Source organism: Ciconia boyciana, chromosome 1 (assembly GCF_034638445.1).
Source record: "Ciconia boyciana chromosome 1, ASM3463844v1, whole genome shotgun sequence".
In the NCBI taxonomy this organism is placed as follows: Eukaryota; Metazoa; Chordata; class Aves; order Ciconiiformes; family Ciconiidae; genus Ciconia; species Ciconia boyciana.
The window spans coordinates 155627250-155639988 of record NC_132934.1 but is presented as its reverse complement, the minus strand read 5'-3'; the positions used below and the strand labels follow the sequence as shown (position 1 = coordinate 155639988).

The following is a 12739-nucleotide window of genomic DNA, read 5'->3' as shown; positions in this document are numbered from 1 at the left end:
GATGCTGATGGACTCCTAACTTGATTAATCTTACAAAAGTGTGTCAAGATAACAGGTTAGATATTAATACTAAGAACTAAAGTCAACAGGAATGTCCTGGGGAAAAAAAAAAAGTTTTGAAAAAGTTCTTTTCAGTAAAATGCTAGTTCTGTGTGGGACACATACCCTTTTCTATTGAAAAAAGTACAAAGGTACATGTTTCCAAACTGAAGATCTTGCGACTGTTGTCAATCTTCTCATCTTTCCTTGAAAGCTTCAGAAAAAAACTAACACCATGTATATGTTTGGCAAAAGAGAAGTAAAAAAGGTGGAAGGACTTACTGTAACTAAAATCACTTAAGGTGAGCTTTACGGTATGCTTTCATCTGCATTTTCTGCTTTCTCTCTTAGGAGACATGATTGTACGGAGGCACACTATAGAGATTGCAGAATTTTACCGGGATCTCTTGGCAAAATCTCTATATGGTCGTTTATTTAGCTTTTTAGTCAACACAATCAACTGCTACCTTCAAAATCAAGATGAGACTGGCAGGTAGGAGTGCCATTACAAACTATTAGGTGTGCCATTATCTGTTCAAATCCAGATCCATAAAAGAAACATAATTCCATCATTTAAAGCATTTTATGACAGCATGACAGTGATGCTTGGATCTTTAAATCACTGGCCATTCCTTCAAATTGTTTCCTCGATAACATATTTGTTTATTTATTTGCTTGTGTAGGGGGACATGGTGCTTTATGCAGTAATCTAGATTGGGGGTTAGAATTAGTAGCCTTTTAAGAGTTGACAGTACAGAATGAGCTAAGTCTTTCAATGAGCAAAAAGCTGTTTGGCGTTTTTTTTAGTGCAGAATATTCTTGTTCTTTCTTCCCAAAAGCATGACCTTAGCACAGGGTATTAAAGAAAGAATTTTGTTCAAAGGCCTTCAAATGAACATTTAAACTTCACTGAATTAAATGTTCTAAGAATGTTCTGGATGTCTCTAGGTTATCATCTGCTAAATTTGATGCTGTTGCTATACAGTATGGCTTCTTAGAAAAAATGAATGCTAATTAATGTGTGTCAAACAAAAAAAAAAAAAAAAAAGAAGTCTCAATAGAGTCAAAGTAGCAAACTAAGAACAGTAGACCTAATTAGGTGATCACATGCATGTGACTTAACCAAGGTTCAGCATCTCACATACTCAGATGAGCTTTCTTACAAACACTAAGTACAAGATGTCTTGGCATTATTCGTAAATGGAAACCCACAAAAGACTGATGTGGAACTTCCAAAAAAGAATAAACATTTTTTCCTTATGTCACATCTGCGTTGGCTTCACAGGACAAATATTTATCAAGTGCCCTCTTTTAGAGTTGTTAAGAGTTTGAAGACTTCACAATCTTTTTTTTATTCCTATCCTATTTGTAGACCAATTAGTAATAAATCACATTTCTCTTCTATAGGCTTAGCTAACAGAAAAAGCTACCATGCCTGAGTAACTCAGAGCTTTCTGCACATAAAAGCTTTCCATCGTTATATATACCACCAGAGTGCCTAGCTTCCTGCTGGAGGCAAAAGGAAGGTTTGCCAGTAACACAGAATGGTTTTACTTGTCTGTTTCTGATTGTACAGCCCCTTACAATTACAGGCACCTGGACAAGCAAGCTAGAGCAACTTTCCAATCCATGTCCTAATTTGAAATACTGTGTTTATAACAAGGAAGGACAGTGGCATGTGGTCACATTCAATTCTTCTCCATTAATTCCTGGGATTTATGGAACATGGGCGTAGCTCACTGCATGTCTGTGACAGACAACAATCCAGCTCAGGTATTCCTAATTGCAGTGAGCTCATTTGTAGTGGTCGTTGAGGAAGAAATCTGGAATCAGTATATTAAAAATCTATTAAAATTATTTGAAATAGGTTTTCAATGTGTAATTTTGCAATTTTGAAATTTGATATCTCACAATCTTTCAGAATAGGGTGTTGTGTATCTCTGTTGTTCAAGAATGTAAACCTATAATTTCTAGGTATCATAGGATCTTCAAATAATGAAAGTCAAAGGTGTTTGTATATTGTTTACCTTGTAGACTCCTTTTAGTGCAATCGTATGTGACTGAGATGACTTCTACCTTGTGGAAATACTTCTCAGTGAAACTGTTTCTACCTGTGTGGTAACTTGAAGACTATGTGATGTTCTAAGTCCTAGCTAAAACAGGACAGCTGTTTGATGTTGTCAGAAATGAGGAATTTACAATAGTTTTATATTATCCCTATGCTTGAAAAACACGAGTTCTTCATTTAGTCTGGCTAAAGGAAGCTAACCAGCTCAGGATATATTGGCAGTGCTGACAAGACTTATTAAATTTTAGCAGGCCAAATTCAGCTGCAGGTCTGTTTCCAAACTTGAAGCTAAATAGCTTATTTTAAGTCAAAGTGAAGTTGACTATCCTTCATTGATATTTCAACCTCACTTGAGTTAGCCAGCTTAAGATAAGAAAATACCTCCCCTACCCCGAGCTTTTTTTTGGTCCAGCCTGATCATATTGTATAACCTGTAGTAGTAAATCAAGGCATAGCACAGTTTAAGATGCAAGTTGGATTAATGCGAGTCATTGCATGAATCTGTGATTTGTGGTTCAGATTTACTTCATATACATCTGAGCAATTCTATCAAATAGCAGCATTATACCTCCAGTTTGGTGCTGTTTTAATAAACCTCTGCTAAAAGATCCACCAAAGACATTAATTAATGTGGCTAGATAAGGCTGATACATTTCAGGCCACACTTCATTCCCCGGTCGGAAACCTACACAGTTACTACTTATCAGATGGGATGAAGCCTTCATCAGAAACCTGGAATAAGATTTCTAACTCAGTTCTCTTGTTTTGTTGTGAGGTAGCTTAACTGTACTTCCATCCCACTTCAGTGAGAATTTATGAAGCAATAAAATTAGATTTATTGGCGTACTAACTCTTGTTGTGAAACATTTGATCTTGGCATTTTTGAGGAAACTAGTTACCTCGGTTTAACTTTTATGGTGAAGCTACTTGACTTTGGTCATTAATATTGATTTATATTTACCATGAAATAGCTTGTGGCTGGTTTCAGGCAAAGGTAAAAGTGATGATTGCCATTAGATCTAAGGGAAGGGGAGACAATTCTTTGAAAAGCTGCAAAGACCAAGCTCTAGAGGTATTAAGTACAGAGGATAAAAGTGTTGCCAGAATCCAGCAAATTTATTACTTTATAATACTATCCAATAAATATAAAGCAAGAGTTTTAATGACAGTCTCATTAAATGACAGAGAAAATACACCCTCAGAAATGTTGTTCTCCTTCATAAAAAGTTACTTGTGATTTTGTCTAGTTAGAACTAAATTATAACCATGGATGCTAGTTTGGACTGGTTGCAAGGTACCTTTGAGGTTTATTACTTTATTCATCTTGATATTGTTTCAAAGAAATTCACTGGGGAGAAACTGTTTGTCTGTAATTGGCCTCTAGAATGGGGTTAGAGGAAAGCTATTAAAATTTCTCATGGGTGCTTATAATTTTTTTTTTAATGATTAGTATTTATATTTACTCATTTATATAATGATTTCCTATTCTACTGATTTTATTATTGTAAAAATTGTCTAGGTGAACTTCTTCCCAAGACTCTTAACTCTTCCAAGTATACTACTGTTTTACTTCCATTCAAATAAATATGCTGATTTTCAGTTTTATAGGTAAAAGAGACTGGAGCATTCACGGTTGCCTAAATGTGGCATTCCAAGGTACTTGTTTGCACGTTGGCAAAGTTGGATCTAGTGATCCAAATATTAGTAATAAAATGTCTTAAGATGATGTTTTAACAACTCCTGACTCATTCTGCAACAGGACTTCACATTTATGGGGACTTAAGAGTGTCTGTGAACTCTTGTGAAACATTGTTTTTCTTTTCTGATGAAAAACAAGCTAATTAGATATATATGCTTGAGAAAATCTTGATATTGTCTTCCCTGCGTGCTAGTAAGTACAAGGGATGATGTTTTATTAGCGAGTCAGCAAAGAGTTTCTCTCTTACGCGGCCTGAAGATGGGGCTAATGCCAATATGCTTGCTGTATTACAGACAAGCAAAAAAAGCTAACATTCAGTTATATCCTCTGTCTGTATCACCAGGTCAGCCGCAGGAGATTTCTGTTTCAAATAGCGCATATAGAATATTTCTAAATAGGTATTTTCTGAAAGCTTGTGTATTCTGACAGTGTAATCTCATTCCCAGTGAAATTCAACTATTGCCAGAGAGTAGCAGTGGCAACACTTATTTGGGCAAAGGAAAGATCTCAGGAGTCTCATTTATAAACTTCTCAATACACATTATCTGACTTATAGAAAGGGGTATTCTGAAATAGAAATCTTCCCAGCTTAAGAAAAAAATCAGAGCATAAACTAAACTGTTTATTTATCTATTGTTGAACCCAGTAGAAGGGTGCTGGCAATGCAGGAAGGACAGAAAGAGTGTTCCTGTTCAGAACATGAACCCACAGCACAATGAGAGTTGTCTCTATATGTGGTGGTAGGGAAATCTTTAAAGCAGACAAACAATACAAAGCATCTCATACAATATGGTGCATAATATGATATTTTGATATCTGCTCCAGTCTGGATCATTTCCAGTGTTTCATTAAACAAGACAATGCCATTTTTTAAAGCATAGAACAAATTTGCTTTAAAGAACTGGGGAAGTGTATGCGCTACTATTGAGGGGGCTATAGGTCTTGAGACTATTAGCAAAATTATTTCTCCCTTCCTGCTATACCTGTCAAGTCACTCAAATAAATGTTTGCCAGCTAAGGAGCCAGTGTTTCTTTCCGCTGTGTCCAACCACTTCTCTATTTGCACCACTCACACCCGGGTAAGGTAAAGTTAAAAGAAAAATAACAGTTGTTGAGCAAGATGACTGAGAGATGTGGCAATGACACCAAGTCTCAGCAAAAATCTCAGAATCTTAAAAAAATATCAGAAAAATATCTCTCAAAAGTCTCAGAAACTGGTTTGTTTTAGTAATTGTTTGAGATGAACATATCCAACTGGGAGCATTCAGCCTGTTCCCTTCAAGAACTGTATTTATGACAATGGGTGTAATCTGTCCCGCTAGGAGAGCTGAGGGAGTCTTAAGTAGGGTTCTGAGGGTCCTCATTTGAAGGCTAGGTTATATACTTAATCTAATCCTAGAAATATTTCCTCATTAATCAGTATCACTTCTAGTTTATCCAGATCCGACATAAGCCTCCTGGCTTCCTTCCTGGTTACTGGCAGAAGTTGGAGGAAGAGCAAGAAATGTTATATCTGGGGCAGATAGAAAGGCACATTAGATCATCCTGCCTCAACAGATTCACCTCACTGCTTTATGCAGGCAGATTACAAAAAATGACAATGGGAATGAACCCTATGGATTTCAGAGCTGAAAACCATCTGGGATGGAAAAAGAGTGATCAAATAACATCCTGTAGGTTTGTCTGAAGCATTGGGTCAGAAGTATTGTAAAGGGAATTCTGTTCACCTTGCCAGGAATGGCAAACGGGTCAAGAGCATCTCTTGATGAATGGCAAGATGTCTGCCAAGACAGTAGATCATCAGACAGGATGTCTGGTGTATGTGTATTGTTTTTAGGAGTTGCCAAGAGTTTTTCTGTAATTTCTTTATAATGCAGTTGTTAAGTGTACAAGATCAAAAGGTATTTCTAGTCTATAAGGACATCTTTACAGAGATGTCATTCTGAGGAAAAAGGCAAAACTGGAGACATTGTAAAATATTATCAGTCAAAATGCTGTTTTGTAAATCACAAAAATCAAATGAGTTATGGTTAACATCCATGCCTGTTTTTAACTATTCACAGCTATGGACTGGTCTAAGAGATAAAAATCTTCTTCAAATACTGGCAAATTGCTGTTTTTCGAATTTCTATGCTCGGAAATATTGTGAAACTTGAAATCAAAGTCTCAGTCCCCACTAAAACTATAGGTGTTTTATTTATACATAGTAAGTATTGAATATCTGAAACATAATGAGGAACAGTGTCAGTAATGTTTAGTAACCAAAAAAAAAAAAAAGTAAAATAAGGGGATTTTTCAGAACAAAAAGTGCTCTTTTCTAATATTTGTTCTTTTAGACACTGGTGACATGCCCTTTCATTTGTAAACATGGGATCATTCATGCTTTATTTTGCCTTGGGAATCTCTGCTATGATTAATTTAAGGAAAGTAATTTTGCTGGAATTAATATGCTTGACAACTAGCCAAGAAAAACATATATGGACCCTCCCTCTGAGAAGAAAAGTGGTATAAAACAGAGGAAGACAAGAAGAAAGAAAAAAACAAAGCAAAGTAATTTGTAGCCAGATATAAACCAATGCTTTTAATTTTGATGTTGTACTGCCTGTTGCTATTTAATTTTCAAAATGTGGGCAATAATTTAATACAGAAAATTACTATCATGCTTGGTGAGATTTTGCAAATAAATGCCACCATGTAGTAATAAAATGTCACTATTGTAGATACAGATATAGGATACAGAGCCTTGTTCTGTTATACTTGCCCTGTAGGCAAGATATTAATTATGTAAAACCTCCAGCTCTTTTCAAGTAGTGTGTGCATCTTCTAATAATACAAGGCCAAAATTATGAAGAGGAGTTCATAAAAAAATTGGGATGACATGTTTTCCTGTCAACAAATGCATCTCCAGCAAATCAAGATATTTCTTGGAAATATCACAGTTTTGATAAGGAATGTCATTTGAGGTAGGCAATAGGCTGGCTGCTAAGGCTTTTACCTGGAGGTTTGGAAACTAGGGCCAGGTTCCTGTTTTGCCTGATTTGTAATAATTAATTAAGTCAGTTTGTTTAGATCTTTTCCTTATGCAAATGTTTATATATTCCTTGAGAAAAAGTAAGAGAGACTAATATGACAAAATAGCAGTCATGGCACTCAACTGGGATGTAAGCAATCCAGCCTCAAATCTATTCACTGAATCAGACAGAGAAGGGATAAGCTGTTCCATCCATGTTAAGTAGCTCTTAATAATTGTGAAATATAATGCAGTGTTTCAGCTGTTGTGCAATACTACAAAGCACTTCATGTTCTGCCTTCCTATAAGGAAAGCTATAGATAAATGACAAAATAATAAAATAAGAATGAAAACTTATTAAGTATTCTGAAATTCCGAACTACTTTTTCCCCAAAACTTATTTAAATAACATAATAATTCTGGCTTTTCAATATTAGTCTGAGGTAGTTTTTTTTTTCAAAAAGTCTAATTCTTCTTTATACAAATGGACTGGTTTTGTTGAAAAGACGTTGTGACAAGGAATTTACACCCATCTCTAAGCAGGAACAGTTGAGAATGAGGCTTACATTTTAAAACACAATTTAAATTGCACTCATTGCTAGAGATGGAGGTGGTGATATATCTTTATGCTTCTTGTTGTGGAAATTCCCTTGGAGGCTAATCGACCTCACGATAACCTCTCCTACCCAACAAAGTCATTCTAGACTGGATTTATTATGCAGCTCTCTATGTCTGACATTTACGCACATAGCCAGTCTTGTGACGATCAGTAGTGCATTGAACTAGTATGCCTTAGAAATGAAGACAAACTTCTTCGGTATGATTTCTGAAGAAGGCTCTGCTTGTCCCTCCGGATTGTTTTTCCTAGCTTGTTTTGTAGTACTCAATTTTTTTATGATTTTACTTTTTTTGCTTGTTATATGGGAATTTATTTTCAGGGCTGGATCCTTGCCTAATTAAATGGTAGTGTTTACAATGATTGTAATAGAACTATGCTAAAGTACTTCAGCAGTGGATCACCTTTTTCTCCTTTATGTCTATATCCTGATATGCACATAGGTTTAGACATAGAGGAAACATGGAACATGGAAGAAAAATGTTGAAGGAAAAGTAGATTTCAGAAACAGCAGGCTGCAATATTATTTGTATACATATAACCCCATACATTTACAAATTATGTTGGCAAAGAGAAAGGAAAACTCATCTGCTTTAGAAAGTGTCCATCTCCTTCCTCAGGAAGCTGAATGATTTTTCCTTTGCTGATTTTTCCTGTTCCAGAGAGCCATTGGCTAAAGTGCAAAGTCTTTCATCCTGCTGGCAGATCATTTCACTCTGAAGAAAGTCCCACTGCATTCATATAGGCAAACTGCAACAAATTTTTTACTGTAACCCTCTTTTTATGTTCTCTGTCTAATGATACAGTGAAGAAAATAAAGAAAAAGCCCAGCCTCAGTGAGCCCAGCCCTTTCATATAGAGTTCTCAAATCCTTCCAAAGCAGGCAACAGGATATCCCAAAACATTAATCTTGCTCCCCGGAGTGAACTTAGTTTCTTCTCCAGATCAGGTTTACAATAACTTAGTTCCAAGTAAGTACAGAATAATAACACCTCTGTCCCCTTCCCGTTTCTTCTGTCCAAATCCTAGGTGACTGCCCTGCCCTAATCCTTCCACTGGGCCAAAGTAATAGCCCTTTCCTGAATGCAAGCAGTGGCACATGACAAATTAGATGCACTGCCAACAAGGACTCTTTTATGTATACAGAGAAGAAACATCTGTCTTCTTCATGCCCAAATCCTGACTATTCTTTCCCCTGAGAGATGTAACCTCTTGTGCAGCCTGAGCTCGCAGTCTCTACTTAATGCTGGCACGGAGAGGACTTTGACTTAACAGGTTTCCCTTGAAGTACATTTAGTAGGAGTAGTTCTGGCTGTCAAAGAAATATAAACTGGAAGGGGTAACTGAGTGCAACCAAGCAATTTTGAAACTTCCCCTAAATGGCTATCCCTCATCTGAGCGAACAGATACCTACACCTTTAGAAACTGGACTTTAAAGAAGCTACAATTTTTTCCTTCTCTTACAAATTTAGTTTTTAAAGTGGCTGCTAAAACAATCTTGAACCCTGCTTTTTTATTTATGTTTGATATAATAGGTTGGTGGGTAGAATTTAGGATTCTGTTGTATACATGGCCTGCTTGTGTATTCAGACTGTGTTTTTGAAATACAGCCTGCTTTCATCCTAGAACAGAAATACTTTTGTCAGAAACAACAGGTATATTATTTGCTTGCTTGAATTCTTATTATCTGCAATACCTTTTTCTCCCAGTGACCAGGTATTTGAAATTGGAGTACTGGATATTTTTGGATTTGAAGAATTTCAAAATAATACTTTCGAACAGGTAAGTGGCTATGTTTTGCTGAATTTACTGTAACTGTTAATTCTTCTATTAAGGTTTTGGGTTTTAGCCAAAACAAGTTTTTTTCTCAGAATATAAACATACATGGAGGAGAAAATTTGCTCTTAAAATACTTTTTTCCCATTCTGCCTGTATGGGTCTGAATTAAAACCTGGGCTTTGTACAGTTATTCATCATTTTAAAAGAATCTAGTAAACATCTACCATAATGATTTGGAAGAGGGGTACTTTCAGATCAGCACTGAAAGACAATCTGAGAAAAATACTTAGTGTTGTCTGTTTTCATGGTTGTGGAAGTGATACTTCAACTAGGTCAGTGAGTAGGAGGACAATACACTGGATTGGAAGAAAGATCAAAAGGTCTTCAGATGCCTTGGAGAAAAAATAGAATGAAAATGCTACATTATGCTAAGTGCCATTACTGGCAGATTGACCTCTGTGTGACTTTACAACATGTGACTTTTTAAAAAATCGAATTACATCCATGGAAAATAAATTAAACTTTAGCTCATTGTATGCTTAAAAATCCATTTAAATATCAAGCATTTTTTGAAAATTATGGAACTGTTTGCCCACCTTCAACATTAGTCTCTGGACACCAAAGCTCTTGTGAATTACATATTTCAGAAAGCATTAGCAACTCTACACAACATGCTGAAAGAGATGTCTAAGTTATTGTTCAGTTGTTCATTCATTCTGTAATGCAGCAGAAGAAAATCAAAGCATAGAATAGAAAATCAAAGCATAGAAAAGAATAGAGATGGCATCAGCAACAACAAAGGACCTGTTATTGTTTGAAATCAGAATTTGCCCCTTCATCCCAGTCAATCCATTGTTTTATGGCTCAACTTTTTCTTTCTAGTGAAATAGAAGTCATAGAGCCACATTAGTTCAGTTTGTGTAGCATGTTTACGTGGCTACCCAATTTCCAAATGTTTGAAAGCACAAACAGGATGAGCTTACCTCTACCTTCAAAAGAGCATGTAAGAATGCAATAAAACATATTCCAGTTCCCCTCTCAGAAAACTCTTTTTGCTGTTACAGTTCTGCCTTGCTTGAAAGCTTGCTGGATTAAGGACTATTGATGTGCCAATATTCATAGTCATTTACTCAGTGTGAATGTCTACTTTGAGGGAAAATATCAAGTGAAAAATAAAAAACATTTTAAGTGCCTGAATATATGCAAAAAAAAATCCATAAAACCTACTGATTAATAAGGATAAAGTATTCTATGCATTTTAAATGCCTCTCAAAAGAGAGGGGTGCATCTTGGGACTTACTGGCTATTTTCCTTTGACTCTGTTCTGCATTGGTTTTTGTCATGAAACTCATATAAGTTCTGCAACTGACATCATGAAATACCATGAATTCCAACTTCTGGGGTAAGTCATTTTCTGCTTAGTGACTGCAGAGGATGCTTGAAGAGAAAATATGAGACTTAAAGAAAAATGAGTAAAAAGTAATTTGGTTTATGATTTCTGCATAGCAAACATGATAATTTCAAAGTCAACTTTGCATTTTTATTTTATTTTTTCTAAATAAATGTATTTCAAGAGACACTTACTGTCCCTTCACCTGGACTGAATGCATTTTGTTGAGTAATATTGAGTAATACTCTGAGTCATTACCTCAGAAACTACTGAACTGCATTCCTGAAAAGATAGACTAGAGGTGAGGGAATTACAGAGTTCATTTTTATATGGAGTCTGTAATGTGATTAACACATCTGATTCCTGAAGTGATAGGTTGCAGCATCAACGAAGAGAAGCAGTTTGTATCTCCACATGGCACAATGTAATCATGCAGACATACCCAAAACAGCTTGCGCTCAAAAGCTCGAGCTGTCTAGCAGTCTAGCCTAGTTCAGTATTCTGCCTGGGCTCGTTAACCCTGATGATAAACAGGCTGGTTAGCCCAGATAGGGTCCTCCTGCAAAACATTGCATCATGTCTGCAAAAATGCCCAGTGTCAAGGCCTGTGATTGCAGAACATTAACATTAAATGTTACAGCCAAACAGTGGAGGAGCCATAAAAATTACTTTTTCATCACATTTAGATTAACATGTATTAAAATGGCATTACAAAAGTAATTTGGGGAAAATGAACCTTTTGTTTCAAATCAGTGTAAGACAAGGCATTCTTTGTGATACCTGTTTGCCTGCTTTCTTGAAAAAGAAAGATTACAGCTGTTTTCAAGAAAGATTAAAACCTCCTGATTGCCCAAATCTGGGGACATTCCAAGCAGCTGCATGAATCTTTCTGGTGCTTCAAATCAGGTTAGCTGATAGACAGTTTAATATCATAATTAAGAGAGCAATATGATACTAAATCACATGTCAATTTAAGCAATTCATTTTAATAGACTGTGTTTGAAGATGGTTCAGGAAGAGAGAGCTGGATAAACCAGGTAGAATAATTTGTTCACTCCAGCGAGTGTGTTGGAATGACAAGGCATTAGAGTTTGAAATGTCAAAGGCAAACAAAGAATTGGTCTAGAAATGGTTCCTGAACAATGCATAGGACAACAGATGTCAAAGAACTAGAAAAGTAAGGTTAATTATGTCTACACCAAGAATCTGGTAACTTCTGCAGGCAAGATGATGTGACTGACAACTTGCAAGGAGAAAAGTTTTATAGACAATTACAAAGAAGAACGCATTAGAAGTCAAAACCAGTATTAATTAAGTGTTCAGTTTTCCTGGTACTTGGTGAGCATTAGTAAGCCTTCATTTTATAGAACATGTGATACATTATATTTATGTTAGCAAAAATAGGACACGTAAATCTAAAATAACAGTAAATAAGTGTATGGAATAAGTGGTAGTGAGTGGAGTTGCGATTTTTGGTATGAAATTTAAAAGCTGAAAGACAGGGGACAGTGTTTTTAGAAGTCACAATCTGAGGGAGTCATTGCTCAATAAAGACTGAAAGCTTCTAAATTACCAGGACTCAGTGAGTTACTGCTCATCAGCTGAGCTATGGTAAATGACTACAGTACACTTTTAGCTCACCCCAATTACAATTTACAATCACTTCCTAGCAGCGGTCATTAGCTTGGGAACAGCATTTTCCTAGAGCAGCTGCATACCTGCTGTGCCAGAACAGCTTTGTATACAGCCACACTGGAACATGGTCAGAAGTGAGCACAGATTTGTCTGTCCTATTCTATACAGAAATGGCCTTCATTTTGTGATCATTTCAGGAAAAATAAGTGCTCTACCAAAAATAGCAAGGGCAGTTTTCAATGTTTTCCTAGGTTACCTTGTTTGAGAGGGACTACATTTATTTAAAGCTAGGTTAGATCTTACCTGTGGTTCCCTCACAGCACAACTCCAAATAGTGTAGTCAAGGAATGCTGATATTTCTTTAAACCTTTATGCTGCTATCTTCTTTATACTTTTATGCTAGTATATTCTTTGACCACAAGAGCATGCAACACAAACGGAAAGAACTCACAGCAAATGAACATAACAAGCAATAAGCAGGAAGGAAGGCTGATAAAGTTGCC

General features: G+C 36.1%; 1 protein-coding gene across 2 annotated transcripts in view; it reads left to right on the top strand.

The window, feature by feature from the left end:
• The window catches only part of MYO16 (myosin XVI), a 400031-nt gene that overhangs the window by 278780 nt on the left and 108512 nt on the right, over positions 1 to 12739 (top strand). For both annotated transcript variants that reach the window (XM_072849888.1, XM_072849887.1), the window contains exons 20-21: positions 391 to 532; positions 9142 to 9214. In XM_072849888.1, the coding sequence (XP_072705989.1) occupies positions 391 to 532; positions 9142 to 9214 (215 nt within the window). The remainder of the gene's footprint in view (positions 1 to 390; positions 533 to 9141; positions 9215 to 12739) is intronic.